At 36.9% G+C, this 21225-nt stretch overlaps 1 protein-coding gene across 1 annotated transcript; it reads right to left on the bottom strand.

Moving 5' to 3' along the window:
• Positions 1–1240: 1240 nt before the first annotated feature.
• On the bottom strand, positions 1241–7132 carry LOC9310542 (DNA polymerase alpha catalytic subunit). The gene is made up of 16 exons (XM_021023487.1): positions 7049–7132; positions 5044–5910; positions 4805–4975; positions 4602–4685; positions 4438–4512; positions 4282–4346; positions 4075–4165; positions 3795–3980; positions 3385–3548; positions 3164–3278; positions 2721–2897; positions 2536–2649; positions 2171–2290; positions 1773–2081; positions 1611–1700; positions 1241–1438 (listed from the first exon to the last, which is right to left on the bottom strand). The coding sequence occupies exons 2-12, from the start codon at positions 5863–5865 to the stop codon at positions 2605–2607; spliced, it is 1995 nt and encodes a 664-aa protein (XP_020879146.1). The 5' UTR covers positions 5866–5910; positions 7049–7132; the 3' UTR covers positions 1241–1438; positions 1611–1700; positions 1773–2081; positions 2171–2290; positions 2536–2604.
• Between the last annotated feature and the right edge of the window lie 14093 nt (positions 7133–21225).

Genomic DNA, 21225 nt, shown 5'->3' with positions numbered 1-21225 from the left:
CTCATAATTTTCAGACTAAGTTTTATTCTGTCTAAGTTATTTTCTGCAGAACAATTAGTGTTTCTTCATCTTTGTAATCCAGATTTCTCTTAATCTATTGAGTATTTGCTTTTGATTTCTTCTACAAAGTTGTTCATCTTGTTGAGATCTTGCTTGTATGAAGTTTTTATGCATTTCTGGGTTTATGTTCATGTTCATGAGTTTTGAGTAGTGATTAGGGTTCTTGAGGATGGGTTAGAGTAGTTTAGAATCCTTGATCTGCTAGGTGGTTGAGTTTGATTGGTAGATCCCTTCTGGATTAGTTGTTCTTAATGCTGATTGCTTTCTGATCAACTGGAATCTGAGCCCAGACATTTCCGCACCCAAAAGGTGTTCGATGAAATGTCTGAACCACTAATTCCAGAGATTCGTGGCTCAGTACCAAGGTATTGGTTACAGGGAGCGTTTTGGCTTAGACTTGTTGTTTCGTAATGCCTGTTAGGTTAGCTCTCGTCAATGGTGATTGAGTCTGGGACTAGCTTTGCTTGAGGATCTCTGTTGCGGTAGCACTTTGATTTGGCTATTGAACTTGTTGTCTAGGGATAGTTTGTTGAGCATGTTAACCACCTGTTAGATTAAGGAGACTTCACTACTCGATTACCCCATCCTCGGGAATTTCTCTTCCAATTGATTTCTTTGTTCACATCGCTATTGATTGCTTGATCTCGTTACTTGTTGCTTAGTTTTTGCATTTTTACTTATTTCACTTGAAGTACTCGACCACACCCAGCGGTTTGGAAACGAACTGTGTGGTAGAGTAGTTTTATTGCAGTTTCCATTTAGTACTCGACCTGTTACTCGACCACATCCAGTGTCTGGCAAACGGACTGTGTGGTAGAGTAGTTTTATTGCAGTTTCTGCTGTTACTCGACCTGATACTCGACCACACCCAGTGCTTGGCATCAGGCTGTGTTGGTCGAGTATATTAGCTAGTTCTGTTATAATTTCTGTTTTTGCATGATCACTTAGGACTGTTAACAACACCAAAACCTGTTATTGCTTGGCTTGACTCTGTGATATCTGATTGCATCTTGATTGCTAGCATCACACCCATTTGGATTGACACCTTAAATACTGCAATGACATGATAGTACTTTAAGGATAATTGATCTTAGTCAAAATCTTACTATCATTCATCTTTAGTTTGACGCATTTCCTTATACTGACCAAATGTTCCATCAACTAAAACAAAGACATGTTGTGAAATTTATGATCTAATCTTTATTAGACTTGGCATAACAGAACAAGGAGAGAAACTCAAAGTCGTGGCACCAATAAATGCATAGAGCTATAGTTTAGAACATGAAGTCAAGATTAGTTTAATCGAACTACAGCACACAGCAATCACCAATACAATGAACTGTTGGGTCGCATTATTCTGATGACTTTCCGCATATACCTCGAGAGAAAACGAGGCAAAATATGTTATTTTCGCTTGTTGAGTTTTTGTTTCTTTCTATTAATTTCTGGTTTGGTTGGCCTGACTTATAGATTTGGTGTTTGAAGACCTATAAAAGATCGAGTACGGAACCGAGAGAAGTCACAATAGAAAGAAACTAGTGTAAACATACCTTGGGAAGAATTCCAGGTGTCTGACTATAGGGTAAACGAGGAACTCCGTCTTCTGATCATGATATAGTCGTGAAACAGATATTATATTCCTGAAATTACAATGACCGTTATGTACCAATCAAGTGGAAACAGCCATGAGAAATAGAAAACGGTCTACTAACCTGTATAATAGACGGGTAAAGACTACTGAAATCGAGAAGCAACACATATTTGTCATATAAGCCTTTCTTTGGCTCCAAGACCAATCCACCAGCGTAGGCTGGACCCTTTTTTGTTTTGTTGCCCTGATCGTTTTCCAAAGCCAAGTCAACATCCAATTCATCTACATTGTGGTCTTCTGGACCATGATTGATTCTTCTTTTTGATGACTTTCTTTCCTTCATATGTTGCGAAATTTTGTCTGGGAGAATGTACTTTCTCGAGTGGAATGTATGTAGTAAGTAGTATTCATTTCTTTGCGCCCTGGCTCCCTAGTAATGAACAAAAAAAAAAAATTTAAGTCACCAGATAACGTTTCAGAGAGAGAGAGAGGGAGAGCTAGAACTGAGTCATTCATTACCTGAAGAGTGTTCCCCCAGAGATTGCCACTTATGTTGGTAAGCTGGAGAGTGAGAGGAAGAACACTTAAATGAAACATGAGCTCCATGGATAACCATGCATCTGTCTCACCACGTTCAATCTGAACCGAAGAAAACCGAAAGGTTATAGCAAGGAAGAAACTAAGATGCAGTCATCACTTATCAACCTTACGTCAACTGATGTTATCTGCTACTCCTTTACTTCTACGTATGACTGGATCATTATCCTTCTCCAGTATGCAATAAATTATTTCGCTTGCAAGGAATCATAACCTATCGTCTCTAGTGAGGTAGTACTAGTTTGTATCCATAAAATAGACATGAGTGGACAAACTAAAGAACTTACAAGTTCCACAAGTGTTTTCGATGACTGAAACATTTTGGGAATATCATTAGGCGATATCTCTTTCCTGTCCTAGTTCAGCTGTGTCTTTGAAAGGTCTGTTAATGAATAACTGACCTGCAACAGCCAGAAGCATATAGGTGAGGGACGAAGCTTCAGTTCACTGCTTATAAGAGTTGAGCATCTACCTGCTTCAACAAGTCACGAGAACATAGATCTATATCACATAAGAGTCTTCCAGCAATGCAAAACATAAGCCCTGGTGTAGCTCCGGACCCAAAATTAGTGTTCCCTTTAAGCTTAGGCTTGAAAGAGCGTTTGAGACGGCCAATTTTCGACCACATGCTACTCTTAACTATGCAAGCCTGCACAATAATCATTCAGTTTTTAGAGAAAAACAGAAGTTATGTTCGTATCTCTGTTACGTCACCATCATAACAGGAGAGACTGAGAAAAGGGACTAAATGATGTACAATGCATAAAATAAGAACTTGCTAGCTTATTAATGTTACTTCTGCATAGAAGACAAGTCCTTACAAAACTAATATAGCATCACGTCTACCGGAGCACGCTATAGTTCCTTGAAGACACAGCCATTTTTTTAAATGGTAAAAAAGAGTATTTGCTTTACCTGGGCTCTTTGGAGAAGGACATCCAGATCAAAACCTGATATATTATGTCCCACAAGAATATCACTGTCTAATTCGTTCAACTCCAGAAACAATCGGTTCAGCAATGCTCTTTCACTGCAGTAAGAAAAAGAAAAGAAATGTTGGATGAAAGCAACATGAATTGCCAAAGATATATATGGATCAAAAGCACAGCCTATACAGCAACAGAGCTGCGAAATACCTGTTTTCAAAACTTAAAACACTGCAGCCGTTCTTTGAATTTCTGTCAGCCACTTCTTTTTTCCAACCAATTGGGTAGCCGGTTCCTTCAGGATTCCTGACAACAGTGAAATGACTCAGAACACCAGATCGCTTTCTTTCTGGACCTGGCATTGGAACATCAATCTGAAAGACCAAGGAACATCAAATGTCAAGCTACTCATGTCGACATAAGAGAAAATCGTCCACAAACCAGCTCAAACACACAAAAAACACATCTGAAATAACTACTTGTGACTGGTAATGTCATGATCATACTTAAGAACGTAGTAGCATAACCATCTGAGGTGACGAACACTCATGGAAACATCCATATTTTTAACAGAGAGAAACGACGGATAAGAAGCTTAGGTCAAATGTTGTAGAACAAACCTTGGCGTTGTGAAAGCAGAGAACAGACGCAGAAACAATTTCGCTGATGTTCTGCTTTTCATTGACTATGGTCTTTAAGTTAATGGCTGTAATGACAGCAGGAGGATGAACCGTTTTTTCCTCCGGAATTGAAACAGTGATAACCTTGGGAGATTCAACAGTAACCTCAGACTTGCACCAGCTCACCTGCACAAGTGTCAAGTCCTCATTACTGGGAAAAAAAAAAACAGAACTAAAAATCACTAGCAAGGATGATCATGGTACTTTTTCAAGGCCTTACTCGTTGAGATTTTAAAGTGGCAGAAAAGATTGAAATTTTGAGCCATGAAGGTCCCATGATCTTCCTTTTGAGGATAAAAAGCTCCAGAGCACTGCATATAAATTAAGTTAATTAAGAAGCTTACAAAGGACCAGTAAATGGAAACTTAACTAATCGACTATCAAAAACAGGGAAAGGTAAATAAACTTAGCAGTAAGATGCCAAAACCTGGTATGAGAGCCGAGCACAGCGCAAAAAGACTCCCCTTTAAGGTCTTCTGGAAGTGGAGGATCCTATGACAACAAAGACAAAAGTATTATTGTGTTGAGTACGGAAACTAAAAAAAAAAAAAAAGAACAGACAACTTTTGAAGATGAAATGTACCTTAAATGGATAATTTATCTTCAAAACATATTGTTCGCGAGCAGGCACATCAGGCCTGTCAAATGCATAGTTTCTCTGATGTTCATCAAAGGAGAGCAGAACAGAGAGTCAAAAGAGAAGTTTTGCTGCTAGAATACATGGAAAGTTAGAGTAAAGAACCAAACCTTGACAAGTGCCATGCTATAATTTGAAACATTGAGTTGTAACAATTGCTGAGAAATTTCCTTCTTCAGTTTGGATGCCATTTCCTGAGAAGACACGGCCAAAAAAACAGTAAATAATAGAGGACAGAGAGATCTAAGCAATAAGTAACACAAGTAGTCAAAGTCACATGTAACCAATAAGTAATACAAGTAGTGAAACTCACATGTAACTTCCCTCGGAAGGATTCAGGAGAAAGTCGAGACTCTTTCACCTCTTGCTCGAGAGTCATTATTTCATGGGAAGGAAAGATGGTATCATTTGGGATAGCATAAACACATCTCTGGATATACTTAACTACCGCACAACAACTCTTGTATGTATCTCCCGTTTTAACCTGAGAGTGTGTCCGAATTAATCCAAAGAAGAACAACTTAAAAGCACAAGGGAATAGAAGAGACTCACCTTCCCAAACAGATATATTATACCCTTACTAGCGCCAAAAGGCTCCTCGTAAGCATCAAGAATGTAAAAAAGAAGTGATCCATCAGCACCCAAATCAAATTCCTTTTGGCAAGCATTCAATTTAAACACCTGATTGGCATCACTTTGTCTAGAATCATGAGGAGGGATGACTTCAAATTCGGGTGAATCCTGCATTTCCATTGTCGAGGTAGCTTGCTCTTTCTCCATGGAAACAATGGAGGGTGTTGGTTCTGAATCCTGCATTTCCATTCTCAGATTTTTCTTGTTCAGTGCAGCTGGTTGTTTCCTTCGCTTATGATGTCTTTCTCTATCGATATCATCAGGAGTAACCTCAGCTAATACCTCATCAAGAATACTCTCACATTTTACCTTATCAGTCTTGCTAAAACTCGAACATGTGAACATGGAAGAAAGTCTCCCTTTACCTGTAATAGTAGCCGTAGCCTTAAGCGACAGATTCGCCTTATTCTTCTTCTTCTTCTTCTTCTCAGTCTTCCTCCTCTGCAGTCTCCCGCCACCATCGTCCGAATCTGCACCACCACTGGGCTTCGACCAATCCTCCTCCTCACCCTCGTCCACATATCCCAGATTCCCATCGTCCACCACAAACCCGCGAGCTTCCTCACGCCGTCGGGAAACAAGTGATTCATACTCTTCATCACCAACTGTATCGAAAATAGGCTTTTGCAGCCTAATCTTGAACCCACCACTATTCCGAAGTCCTCCTTTCCGAGTAGCTTTCAGCCGCTCCAGGGCCTCCTTCCGACTGGACGCCTCCGAGCCCGAGTTCTCGGCAGACATGTAACGGAGATTACTGAGATAGATAAATCCCAAACCTCTGACCGTCTACTAATGGAATTTTTGTCACTAATGCCACTTCCTCAGAAAAAGTAATCGTTTATGCCACTCTTATATTATATTATATTTTTTATTTATTTTTTAATATAAAATCTGTAGTAAATGTCAAAAAACCTTTACCCTAATTCAGTATTTACGTATCCTTGCCATTGCCTACCTAAAACCTAATTATTTTATCTTCTTCTTCTTCTATTTCATTTTCACGCTTCTCCTCTTCCATCTCTTTCTCCTTTCACGCTTCTCTTCTTCCGTCTCTTTCTCCTTCATCGGCGACTTCTTCTTCTTCTTCTAGATTTTTCGAAACCTTAACCCTAAATCTCTTCTTCCTCTTCTAACCATCAACGAAACCTCTTTTTCTCCATGGATCTTTCTTCCCTCTCTTCGATCTTCTCATTCTAGATCCATAGATCTTCGTTCTTCTCACAGATCTGAGATTAACAACAATCCCGATCTAGATTTCTCCCAAATCGGCTTTGTAGTGACGGAGAAGAATCGGCGGTGGAGGAGAATCGGCGGTGGAAGAGAATCGGCGGTGGAGGAGAATCGATGGTGGAGGAGGATCGACGGTGGAGGAGAATCGGCGTTGGTGTAGAATCGGCGGCGACGTCAATGAACAAAGCAAAGAAGAAACGAATTAGTGAGTGTGACGGCGCTAGGGTTTAAAATTATAATTTTTTAAAATTTTACCATTTGTACCAGTTGTTCCTGTATGTGTTGTACTAGTTGTCCATGTATCAGTTGTACCATTTGTATTCATTGTACTATTGATATATTTGTACCGGTTGTCCCTATTAATATGTCAGTTGTACCATTTGTATCAGTTGTACTATTATATATCAGTAATACCATTTGTACCAATTGTTCCTATTTATATATAGTTATACCTATTTGTACTAATTGTACTATTATATCTCAGTTGTACCATTTGGACCAATCATCTTACAATCTCTCATATGTACCAGTTGTATTATTATTTCTTAGTTGTACCAAGTTGTACTATTCCGTACCAATTCGCCCTAATTCATTAAGGGTAATTTGGAGATATCACATTTATGGTGGCACTCAGATTATAAGATGGCACGCCAGATTAATTTTTTTCAAATAGTGGCATATGTGGCTCGGACTCCTACTAATGGCGGCGAGAGAGTAGATTGATGAGAGAAGAGGAAAGTTTGTCTATCGATTGATTTTCAGAAAAATAATGGCTTTCAATTTTGGTTTAATTTAAACCAATGACATGAATTGCAAAATAAGGTAATTAAACCGGATGGATCTAACCGGCTGACTACTTGAGATTCATGTAACAAGACATCTCCATTAGCATTATTCATTAGTTTTGACTTCTGAGGAATTGTTGAGGAATTTTGCTAGTATAAAATAATGTTACATCATTTGAAGACTTGAGGTTATTTTTGTTAGGTTGTTTTTGTTTTAATTAAAAAATTAAATTATTCTTGAAAATATAAATATTTAAATTTAATAGTAAAAGTTGTTAGTAAAAAATTCTAAATTATACAAATATTATAATTTCACTTTTACCAAAAAGTGAAAATTGATTTTAAGATTTTATGGTTTTAAATGATAATTATGTTTTATTAAATTATCAAATATATTAACTTTAGATTTCACCAAAATCACCAATATAATTAATAATTATGTTTGATAAAACTTTAAATATATTAACTTAAAACTTTCGATAATTTTTGTAATCTTAAGAACTTTTAGATATTTTAGAGAATTTGATTAATTTAAAAGCATAAATCAAATTCTTGTTTGTGTAACTTGATTATATCTCTAATATAGTAATTTTAAATTGCTTCAAAATTCAACTTTATTTTTTACTAGTTACAAGTATTTCATAATATTTCGTTTTTAACTAATATTGTTGGAATCTTTTTTTTCTAATTCAAAATTTTAGAAGTTTATTTGATTATCTTCATTTTCAAAAAATTCAGCCATATTCAGTAGTTATCATTTGAACTTTAAATTATTCAGCCATATTCCGCAAAAAATCACAAATAAATTCAGCTAAATTTAGCAATTCAACCATATGCAACCGGATTCCTTGGTTACCACTTAGACCCTTGATCTATTTCTTGATTTCTCCGTGAATTTTATGTTTATAACAATGTGGACAGAATTTTCTCAATTCCAATCGACTAGGGGTGTTATGCCGATTCTTTTGAGTAATATATCTAGAAATTCCTGCACATTCTTTCTTAATATCATTTCGAACACAACGGGTACATTCCAAAATAATTGTTACTCAAACATCCTTACCCTTGGCCATGAAACCTCCTTTAGATTTCTGATTCACCTCAATTTTCTATTTGAATTTTAGGATCCAGAAAGAACAAGAACAAAAAAAAATAGAGGTTGTTAACTAAAAAAAATACTGAAATATTTCGTTGCAATTAATATTTTATTTATTTTTAATTAAATAAAATAAAATAATAAGTAATACAATGATTTTCAGATAACTACATTTAAAATCTTTTGTACAATATTTTCTTTAAATATCTCATAGGATACTCTTCTCCTAGCAACACTTTTTTTGTTCTATTACTAATTTAACTGGATCATGAACCCTCGTTTTTATGACCTTTTATGACTGGTTATTGCAACTTTTGGTTTATTTTATGAACCATTTTAACCTTTAGTTTTTTTTTTTTTGTCAACCACACATTAATTAAAAAGTCACTCAATGAATAGTTTGCCCAATCAGGAGGAGAAGAGTTTACAAAAGTAACTTCCGAAAGTAGAAGTCTAGAAGATCGAGCTAAACAATCCGCCTTAGAATTACATAAACGTGAAATAGAAGAAAGAGAGAAAAGAGGAAAAGAAGCACGGAGCAAACTAAAATCATCTAGCAGATTGGAGAAAGCAGGCCATTCTTCAGGGGACTGAACCATCGAGATTAACTCTAAATAATCTGTTTCAAACGCTTGACAATCAATCCTTCTTGAAAGGATAGTTTCCATAGCCCAAATTAAAGCTTCCAACTCCGAGTGAAGGGGAGAGGGACACCTACAAAGACACTTAGCACCAAGCAGTATTGTATGATCATTTCCTTGAAAACACCACCAACCAAGCCCCATAGTTGGATCCAAACATTTCCATGAGCCGTCAGTCCGACATCTAATCGTTGGAATTGGACCATCTAAAGTTTCCCTAAATGCACAAGATTCAATCGGATCCAATTGAGCTTCTTCCCACATTAATTTTTCATTCAGAGCGTGGTTTAAGATATCTATGGGTTCAGATTATAATCCCTTGAAAACCTTTCTATTCCTATCTTTCCATATGAACCACAAAATCCAGGCATAACAATAATTTTTATCCCTCCCCTCCGGAGGAGGTGGTAACCTCCATTAAAGGTAATCTAGGTTTGAATATTCCGAAGTTAGAGGAAAACACCATGTTACTAAAGGAATCTCGGATAACTCCCATATCTTTCGAGAATGTCGGCACTCAAAGAGCGTATGATTAATTGTTTCCTCAGCCATCTCACACCGTTGACAGATAATATCGCATCGTATCCCACGATGAGCTAACTTAGAAGTAACTGCCAAGGATCCCGAAACTATTTGCCATAAAAAATGTTTTATTTTTGGAGGAGCTTTGATTTTCCATGCTTGTGCTTGTAGCATTTTACAACTTGGACCCCACTCAACCAAATCTGTCATAGCTTGGGCAAGTCGATAACCTGACTTTACTGTATGCCTTCCTGAGTTTGTGTGATGCCAAATAAGCTTATCCAGCTTATACACTTGACTTATAGGGAGACCCCTAATGATTTGGATATCTTTCGGGTCCATAAATTCTTGCAGAATAGGTAGGTGCCATTGTTTAGATACCAGATTAATTAAATGGTTAACCATCAGATTTGGATGGAGTATTTTTCATCTGCCTTTAGCAGGACGAGGATTAATATCTGGAATCCAAGGATCCCGCCATAGCGATAGACTGAAACCAGATCCTAGGTTCCATCTTGCTCACATTTCAACCAGTTTTTTTGTTGCAAAAATACTCTTCCAACCAAACGATGGAGAGTTTGGTTTTTTTTGCTTGTAAAAGATGAATATTTCTAAAATATCTACCTTTAAGCACTCGGGTTATTAAAGAATTCGGATTTTGGATTAATCGCCAATACTGTTTAGCCAACATGGTATCATTAAATTTATCAAGGGAGTGAAATCCTAAACCTCATTCTTCTTTATCCTTGCACATGTTCTCCCATGCTAACCAACGGAGCCCAGGATCTCTCTCGTTGGAACTCCACCAATATTTTGAAATAGCACTTGTTAACTTAGATGTTAACTCTTGAGGAATTTTAAAACAAGACATGACATATGTTGGAAGAGCCAAAGCAACAGACTTAATCATTGTTTCTTTTCCACCTTTTGACAGATACTTGGCTGACCGACCATTGATCCGTTCATTAAGTCTTTCCTGGACATAGTTAAAGATTTTACTTTTTGAGCCCCCAAGGCTCTCTGGTATACCCAAATAGGTACCCATTCCACCTTCCTTAGTAATACCAAGGAAATGTTTTAGTTGCTCTTTTTTTTGGTTTTCTACACGCTTACCAAATATAACCGAAGATTTACTGAAGTTTATTTCTTTCCCTGAAGCTTTTCCATAATTTCCAATAATATCCATAACCGTTTTACATTGCTCAGTGTCTGCTTTGCAGAAGAAAAGACTATCATCCGCAAAAACCAAATGTGATATAGGACTTCTTTTTGCTATCTTAATGTCGGTTAGTTTTTTCTCTCGTTCCGCTTTTTTGATATTAGCAATCCGCACCTCCATGCATGAAATAAATAAATAGGGTGATAGAGGGTCACCTTGCCGTAAACCTCTTTTGGGTATAATATTTCCCCTAGGTTGCCTATTCAACAAAACCTGATATGAAACTGAACTAACACTCCACATGATCCAAGAAATCGAATTAGAGTGAAATCCTAGTCGCGTCATAACTGCCTCTAAAAAATCTCATTCTATCCGATCATATGCTTTACTCATATCTGTTTTAATAGCCAAAAATTATGTTTTACACAAATGATTCGTACGTAAACCATGGAACATTTCTTGTGCCAGCATGATGTTATCTGTGATAAGTCTACCTGATACGAACGCCGATTTGGTCTCCGAAATTAACCGTGGTCCTCAAACACAGAATTTTAGATATAATCTTGTAACTCACATTACACAGACAAATCGGCCTAAATTCTGTCATGCGTTGTGACCTTTCCGTCTTTGGAATTAAACAAATATTTGTTTCATTTATCCTTTTATCGAAACTTCCTGTCCGGAAAAATTCTCGAACCAATACAACCAGATCTTCCTTTAAAGAATGCCAAAACCGTTGATAAAACAAAGCTGTCATTCCATCTGGACCTGGTGTTATTTCCGGATGCATGGAAAATAAAGCTTTCCTAACTTCTGCTTCTGTAATATCTCTGGTTAATTCCTTATTCATGTTCTCCATAATAATTGGAGACACCTCCTGAACCACCTCGGCTATACCATTTGTATTAGATACATTAAAAAGATCTTTAAAGTAGTTTGTCGCTATATTCTCCATTCCTGCCTCTGATTCCTCCCAAATATCATTTGGTCCATATAGACTTGAAATCTTATTTCTTCCCCTTTTTTTTTTGTAGAAGCATGAAAATATTTCGTATTTTTATCTCCCACCTCTAGCCAAAAATTCCTACTTTTTTGTTTCCAATACAGCTCTTCCTCATGATAAGCTTCCTTTAATTTACTTTCGATTCTTCTTATTTCCCCCTGCGGGATCGAATCATCGTTCTTTGCTTCCTCTAAAGCCATTTTAAGAGAAGAAATATTTGCCTGACCCGTTGGGATATTATTTTTCCTCCACCAAGAAATAGAATTTCTATAATTTTTTATTTTATCCACAAAAACAAGTATTTTAAAAAATTTTGTTCGATTCCAACATGAATCTATTGCCTCAGAAAGGCCATCTTTTCCAACCCATCGCTTATCAAAAACTAAATTGTCATTTTTTCTTCTTCCAAAACTTTTCACAACTCAACAAAATCGGTCTATGATCAGATCCAATCATATCCAAATAATCCACTTTAGAATACGGGAACAAATTATGCCAGTCCTCATTCCCTAGAGCTCGATCAAGCTTACATTTGACGATTTGTTGGTTCCTATTGCCTCTCCATGATAGTTGATCTCCGTAACATAGAAATTCTAACATACCGTTATGACGAATCATAAGATTAAAAGAGACAATAGAAGCTGTTGATCGTAAGATACCACTTGTCTTTTCATGATTTCCAGTAAGCTCATTGAAATCTCCAATCATGAGCCAAGGTTTTTTCCGATTGGAACCTAGTTGTGTTATTTTTTCCCATACGATATCGCGTTTTGTAGCAACAGGCTCGCCATAAACAAACGACATAAACACAATTTGTTTCCCAAATAATGCTTTAACATCGATAATCCGATTGCTCTCATAAAGAAACTGTACGTAATTTTATTTCATTATTATAGAATAAAGCTAAACCTCCACTAGCACCGAGAGGATCAACCGAATACAAATTATTATAACCAAATTGAGATTGAAATTTTTGTAAATAAGAAAGACATCTTTTAGTTTCTGATAAAAATAAAATATATGGCTGGTGCGTTCTCCATAGATCCCTTACTCCCTGACAGTTCCAGCTCCATATCTTCACGTATGAGCCTGTGGTTTTGGGAGATCCACCATCCCTTTCTTCAACACTCGATTTGGTCCACCTGATTTGTTTGTTTACTTCATCTGCAGATTTAAGAGACATAACCTTAGCCAACAATCTTTTCCTTCGAGAAGCCACAAACATAGCAAAAATTTTATTACCAGTTATTCCTTTAGAACCGAGAGTATTAACATCTCTACTCTTCTGATTTTTAATACTCTTTAGATTAATACCTTTCATCCCTTGACTAACATATTCAATATCAGCATGAAAAAGATTAGAGGCTTGAATATTACCTTTCAAAACACTCTTGTTCTCCGTGGGACTCTCTTTCCCCTGCTCTTCAATAATATCCTCATTCGTAGCCTGGACATCACTGTCCTCACCGACTTGATATTCTCCATCCTCTAGTAAATCGTCATTACTTTCCGAGAGCTGTAAGCCTGCCTTGAGATTCTTTACTTGCATCTCTGGAACATCTTCCATTGCCAAAGCACTCTGAACCTCATTTAACTCAGGGATTTTAGGACTTCCAATATCCTTTAGGGTAACCTGCGTCTCCTTAGAGACTGATTTAGGCTGGTACAACGGTTTCAGCCAAGCTAGACCTGCAGCATTTCTTGCATTACCTGTACTTTGTGCCTGATGCTGAGTTACAGAAAAACCTACCTTCGGTATTCCATTCCTCTTAGCTTCACTGCTTTCAGCCCAAGTCCCAGGGAAACTCTTTTTTTGCCCCCAATTAAGTGCCTGTTTTTATCAAAACGGCGGTGAAGATGCTTACTATTATCTCCCACCTCCATTTGGTTATGGAAACCTCCCCTAGATTCCTCTCCAGAGAATTCCAGAGCTCTCTTAGCAGCAGGCTTTCTGGGTTTTTCCCATCCACCTTCTTGCCCTTGATACATTTGTTTTGTAATGTGTTGCTGCCTTGATACACCTCTTCTATCCCCATATTCCTCATACGACCTGCTTCCAACTTTCTTTTGCAGGTCTGGACTTGATCCCATATCATGTGTAAGCCTAGAGCAATGATTACAGAAATTGGCTAGTTTCTCGTACTCTAAAGAAACCACCACCTCATCACCTGTATCAAATGGCACCACCATTTGAAAGACAAGAGGATTGAAACCATTTACTGTAACATTGATACTTCCTGAGTCCACGTCAATATAACGGATGAATCCCACTTTTTTCCAATGGCCCTTAGTGTTGCTTCTTCCCATAGATGCATGGGCAAATCAGAAACTTTAACCTAGATCGAGAGAGAAGAAGAAGAATCGCAAAGTGAGAGAGTGTTTGTGGTTGACGAAACCCTAGATCGAGAGAGAAGAAGAAGATCGATTGTGAGATAATGAAAAGTCGAGTTGGTGTTTTGCCTAGTAATTAACGAAAGGAGTCTCTCTTTAGTCGCAAAACAATCGCAACATCAATTATTTCGGGGGGAATATTAAGCGCCCAAATACCTGGCAAAATTTCATAAAATTTAACTAAAGTTGCAAAACAGTTGCAATATTCATCGACAAATAGTCACAAAACTTGTCGTAAATTAGTCACAATATAGGTGCATGTCACGATAATGTCACAAACTAGTCGCAAAGTGTGACTAAGTTGAGACAGACAATAAAAACTCACAACACGAAAAATTCAAAATCTATGGATTTGATTCACTCTATTGATAGAAATCACTCGTAAACACTCACTTTAGTAGCATAGAGTACATATACAAGTGTTAGGTTGGTCAAACCTGGCTTTCTCAACTTATTTTAGAAATTTTACAAAATTCTCTATCATGTTCATAAAGTAACATGATTAGTTCATATGGATTTAGAAATTTTGAATGTTTGGATTGTAAACATTGAAATTCAAGAGGTTGGTTAAGTCTTTTTTAACTAAATTCAATAAAATCAAAGTAGTAACATATAAGAAAACATATAAACAAACCTCAATTTACAAATTTCGAATTGAAAATATCAAGCGTTGGTAATCTTTAGCAAAATAGTCGCTAATCTCAGGTGCTAGACGCGAAAGGGCCACAACATCAGTCGTAAAATGGTCACACAATATGTCAGATTATGGTCAAAACCTAGGTTTGACTAGTACACGGAGTGACACACAGTACAAGTCGCGTTAAAGTTACACAATAGTCGCAAAGTGTGATTAACTTGTGACTGACAAGAAATCGTCACAAAACAAATTTTATATATCTATGGATTTTGATTCATTCAAGTGATAGAAATCACTCATAAACACTTAGTTTAGTAGTATAGAGTACAAATATAAGTGTTAGGCTGTTAACCTTTGGTTTCACAACTTTTTTTAGATTTATTTTCAAATGGTTTTGGAACTTTCGAATGTTTAGTTTATAAAGATTGAAATTAAAGAGGTTGGTTAAGTATTTTATAACTAAATTCGATCATATCTATGTAGTAACGTATAAGAAATCATATAAACAAACCTCTAATCTGATATTTCGAATGTTTAATATCGAGAATTGTTAGTGTGTAGCAACGTAGTCGCTAAATCTCTGATAAATGTGATCGATTATCTTTGTTAGTCGCAAATATGTGGCAAAATTGCGACCTTTTTTTGATGTTTAGTCAAATTGTGGAAAAAAAGAGTTCTGTAGATATCGAACCCAGAACTTGTCTTTAAATTATGGAAAGCATGTTACCAAATTGGAAGTTTAATAAATCGTTAACTTATTACGCAAACAAGTAAATAAATATATCACACTGAAGATTTATAGTCTTAATTCTGTTTTTCAAAATACACATCATCAAGAGACATTCGAAATATGTGGCAAAATGGTCTCTAAGTAGAGACCGGTTTGCGACTAACATTTCTGACTAAATAACAAGTCGCTAATTAGTCTCATAATTCGACCTGTTTGCGACCAAATATATAGAATAGCTAAACGGTCGGATAGTAGTCGCAAAATTGAGACTGTTGGCCGACTCTTTACTTCCGTCGCTAATAAGCGACTAGTTTCCATCTGTTTCTTTTGTAGTTGTTTAACAGTGGCAAAACAGACACAAAGTAGTCGCGCTTTTTTGCGAACATAAAACTAGTCAAAACAAGGAGTCCCAAATTGCAGGTTTTCTTGTAGTATATAGGTAAAAACACACACGACTTTAACTTTCAGAATCCGACCGCAAGCCTAGTTCTTATACTTATTCATAAACACTAGATCTTGTCATATATGACTCAAAAACTGCTAGCCAAGCATTTTAATGTTTCCCAAATCTTTGTAGGTGGAGGAGAAGTTCTATAAGTGTTTTTTGGAGCTTGTACTAATTCACACACAAGTTTAGATATAAGAATTCAACTGAAAGCCTTGTTCTTATACTCAATCATAAACAAGGGATCCTGCTATATCTGACTCCAAAACTACTAGCCAAGCTTTGTAATGGTTCCCAAAGCTTCATGACTGGGGGAGAAGTTCTGTAAGAGTTTTTTTGGAGCTTCTACACAAACACACACGACTTTAACTTTCAGAATCCGACCGCAAGCCTAGTTCTTATACTCAAATCATAAACACAGGTTCTTTTCATATTTGACTTTAAAACCGCTAGCTAAGCATTGTAATGGTTCCCAAATCTTTGTAGGTGAAGGTGAAGTTCTATAAGATTTTTTTGGAGCTTGTACTAAATAACACACAAGTTTAGCTATAAGAAGCCGACTGAAAGCCTTGTTCTTATACTCAATCATAAACAAGGGATCCTGTTATATTTGACTCTAAAACCGCTAGCTGATATATCACGGATTTTACCTGTTTTAGCCGTGATATATGTATTGTTTTTAGAGTCTTTTTGTTGTTTCTAGAGAGTTTCTGAGTCTTTTCAGGTTTTTACACGTTTGGGACCAATTTGGAGATTATGGATCTCGGTCGACACCAAGATCTGACGGCAATTGTACTTCGCGTCTTATTAAAGTTATGAAGATTTGCAGATTTGCCCCAGAAGTTTTCCCTATTTTCAAAGAAGTCCCTGCACGTTTTTAAGGACATATATATAGATTTTTAGGGTTTTGTTTTAAAGACATCTCTCATATTTTCATTCTATTGTACTTTGGAGCTTGAACCCTTTGGGAGATAATTGGAGAGAGCTCCCTCAGAGAAGATTTATTAAACTCTTTTACTTCTTCTCTTAATTTCTCTATGCTTTCTATTCATAACATGTTGTTTGTTTCAATCTCAATGTCTGAGCAGTTTGCTTGTTAGGTTTAGGGATTCCCATTAGGGATTTAGATGAACTAGTAAATTGATTACCTGTTAGGATTAATCCATAGAGTTCTTCATCTAAGTTGTTCTTAATGCTTGTTCTAGAGTAGCTAACTAGAACCTGATCTTAGGATAATAGGTATTTGATCCGAGAGGGCACCTGTTACTGGAACTACCTTAGATGAGCCTGGTTTATAGGTGTGTAATAAGAATCGGCCTATCTACTAAGGTGAACATATCAAACCTGAATTTAATGCTAGTCTAGATCTAGAAATTCGCATCGAGAGGTGGAATTACTGATATTAGACTTGTTAGTTAGCGCATCGAGATGTGGTTAGCTATTCATTAGTGTTTTGAGTTCTAGAACGGTTCGTTAAATAATCCTAATTAATTTGCTAAATTTACTATTAGTTTATTTCCTGAGAATTCCCTAAACCTTACGTTTTCCCATCTGATATACATCTCAATTTTAATTACTTATTTTATTTTAATTTGCAATCTTTACTTGTTTAGCTTAATTCGAAACCTGTTAGTGTATTGTGTGAACACGAGAGCTTTGTGGAACTCGACCCTAAAGTACTGCAATTGATCTCTTATTTGAGAGAGTAGTCTTAGGTCTTAATTTGACTCACATCAAATTTGGCGCCGTTGCCGAAGTTCTCTTCACCATTAGATTAGGTCGAGAATTTAGTCTAAACTTTTTTTTATTTATTTTTACTTACGCGTTCTTTTTGTTCTTTGACTTGTGACAGGAGCTTAAGGAATTCGAACCCTACAACAAGATGCTGATAGTTAGACTTGATGCTGCTGGAGTGTTACGTGACAAAAATGGTCAGGCATACAACGAGGATGGTCAGAAAATTGATGAACAGGGTGACGTGCTACCAGAAATCGCAGAGGGTGTCGATCGACACCACCACGGTGTCGCTCGACACCAAGGAGGAGACAGAGCTGCAGCTGTTGCAGATGGACGTGCTATTCCACTTGGTGATTACAACATGCCTGATTGGTTCTATGCAGATCGATACAGTTGTTCTTCTTACCAAGCCCACCCCTCCACCCACTTCTGCGAGTAGGATGGAATACCTGCTAGAACAGATTCTCAAGAGCCAAGATGATGAGGTCATTGACCTGAGCTGTGAACCAAACCAAGACAAACCAAAGATTCCCGAAGTAAAAGATGGACCAATGACTCGTTCTAAGGCAAGAAGGCTCAAGGAAGGGTTCAACAAGGCTGTAGAGACTCTTCTCCCCACCATGGAACTTGGAGAGATGTCCAGAAACATTCAAGAATCAATAACTTTGCAAGAGAGCTCAAGTGCACCCGATTTGGACCTAACAGAGGACTTTGCACGTCTTAGCCTCAAGGAAGCATCTCCAACCGAAACCCATTGTAAGTGTATCTCTTTGGCAGGTGCAGGAGCTAAAAACATCAAGATTTCAACAAAGAACACGTCAGAGATGCAAGTAACGTCCAAGACAAGCCATGGATCTAACAAGCTTCAAGTAGAACAAGAACACAAGCTTGAAGGTAATCACGTGGAAACTCTTGAAGATCTTCATCTATTAGAGTTTAAAGGACTCCAAGAGGAGGAAAGCATCAAGGAAATCAAGCTGGACGGACCAGACCCAGACAAGACCACTTCAGCCTCAAGCAAGCTCATTTCAAGCCAAAACCAGGTATTTTCAATATTTATGATTTGTGCAGGTAAGAATGAGTTCTCCTAGTGGTTTGAGCATACCAAGAGACCAGGGAACGAGCCCCAGCAAGTGCGCACCGTAGTTAGCTTATTTTTGCTTATTTTCCATTTTTGTTGTTTAAGTACTTTCCTTTTCTTTTAATTTCGAATAAGTCCTGTTGCTGTGTCGTTTTTGGTTATTTGAGTCGCCCTAGGGCTAGCTGAAGAACCCTTTATAAGGTTCCCCTGCAGCTTTGTAACATTCACGCTTTTTCTCATATTAATAAAGTAGAACTTTCTTCCTCTCAAGCCGTCGCCTTGCAGAGACTATTGCTTGTTCTTAGGTTGTGTGATTCACCTAAGCTCGAGTTTATCTTGCTGTATCAGAGATCCTTCCATCATCTCTGTGGTGCCATCGATCCACTTAACATCCATCTTTTGATCTCACAAGAGAGAGCGTCACAGCCAGCTTGTTTGATTCCGCATCGACTTCAGGCCTCATCCCTTTGAGTCTTGTCGTATAAACTCACCCACTGAAACTTAAGAGAGTGCGCTACAGCCAGCTTAAGTTTCACATCAATCCTCCTCATATTCACTCGTCCACGCTTAAAACAATCAAGCTCGACCTCAAGTCGAGTTAGTTGGTCGAGTTAGTCATACTCGATCCCCTGGTCGAGTTATTTGGTCGAAACTGCTTCTGCTCGATCACCTAGGTCGAGTCCATCACTCGAGTCAGTCCTTGCGCTCTTATAAGTCTCTTAACCGAGTCTTATATCACAATAGAGGACATATATAAGTGTTAGGTTGGTCAAACCTGGCTTTCTCAACTTATTTTAGAAATTTTACAAAATTCTCTATCATGTTCATAAAGTAGCATGATTAGTTCATATGGATTTGGAAATTTTGAATGTTTGGATTGTAAACATTGAAATTCAAGAGGTTGGTTAAGTCTTTTTTGACTAACTTCAATAAAATCAAAGTAGTAAAATATAAGAAAACATGTAACCAAACCTCAATTTACAAATTTTGAATTGAAAATATCAAGCGTTGGTAATCTGTAGCAAAATAGTCGCTAATCTCAGGTGCTAGACGCGAAAGGGTCACAATATCAGTCGTAAAATGGTCACACAATATGTCAGATTATGGTCACAACCTAGGTTTGACTAGTACACGGAGTGACACACAGTACAAGTCGCGTTAAAGTTACACAATAGTCACAAAGTGTGATTAACTTGTGACTGACAAGAAATCGTCACAAAACAAAATTTATATATCTATGGATTTTGACTCATTCAAGTGATAGAAATCACTCATAAACTGTTAGTTTTGTAGTATAGAGTACAAATATAAGTGTTAGGCTGTTAACCTTTGGTTTCACAACTTTTTTTAGATTTATTTTAAATTGTTTTGGAACTTTTGAATGTTTAGTTTATAAAGGTTGGTTAGGTATTTTATAACTAAATTCGATCATATCTAAGTAGTAACGTATAAGAAATCATATATACAAACCTCTAATCTGATATTTCGAATGTTTAATATCGAGAGTTGTGGAAATTCGATTATCTTTGTTAGTCGCAAATATGTGGCAAAATTGCGACCGTTTTTTGATGTTTAGTCAAGTTGTGGAAAAAAAGAGTTCTGTAGATATCGAACCCAGAAGTTGTGGAAAAAAAGAGTTCTGTAGATATCGAACCCAGAACTTGTCTTTAAATTATGGAAAGCATGTTACCAAATTGTGAAGTTTAATAAATCGTTAACTTATTACGCAAACAAGTAAATAAATATATCACACTGAATATTTATAGTCTTAATTCTGTTTTTCAAAACACACATCATCAAGAGACATTCGAAATATGTGGCAAAATGGTCTCTAAGTAGAGACCGGTTTGCGACTAACATTTCTGACCAAATAACAAGTCGCTAATTAGTCTCACAATTCGACCTGTTTGCGACCAAATATATAGAATCGCTAAACGGTCGGATAGTAGTCGCAAAATTGAGACTGTTGGCCGACTCTTTACTTCCGTCGCTAATAAGCGACTAGTTTCCATCTGTTTCTTTTGTAGTTGTTTAACAGTGGCAAAACAGACACAAAGTAGTCGCGCTTTTTTGCGAACATAAAAATAGTCACAACAAAGAGTCCCAAATTGCAGGTTTTCTTGTAGTATATAGGTAAAAACACACGCAGCTTTAACTTTCAGAATCCGACCGCAATCCTAGTTCTTATACTTATTCATAAACACTAGATCTTGTCATATATGACTCAAAAACCGCTAGCCAAGCATTGTAATGTTTCCCAAATCTTTGTAGGTAGAGGAGAAGTTCTATAAGTGTTTTTTGGAGCTTGTACTAATTCACACAAAAGTTTAGATATAAAAATCCGACTGAAAGCCTTGTTCTTATACTCAATCATAAACAAGGGATCCTGCTATATCTGACTCCAAACCCACTAGCCAAGCTTTGTAATGGTTCCCAAAGCTTCATGACTGGGGGAGAAGTTCTGTAAGAGTTTTTTGGAGCTTCTACACAAACACACACGACTTGAACTTTCAGAATACGACCGCAAGCCTAGTTCTTATACTCAATCATAAACACAGGTTCTTTTCATATTTGACTTTAAAACCGCTAGTCAAGCATTGTAATGGTTCCCAAATCTTTGTAGGTGAAGGTGAAGTTCTATAAT

Source organism: Arabidopsis lyrata (genome assembly GCF_000004255.2).
Source record: "Arabidopsis lyrata subsp. lyrata unplaced genomic scaffold ARALYscaffold_6, whole genome shotgun sequence".
Taxonomy (NCBI): Eukaryota; Viridiplantae; Streptophyta; class Magnoliopsida; order Brassicales; family Brassicaceae; genus Arabidopsis; species Arabidopsis lyrata.
The sequence above is the reverse complement of the archived record's forward strand: the minus strand, read 5'-3'. Positions and strand labels throughout refer to the sequence as shown.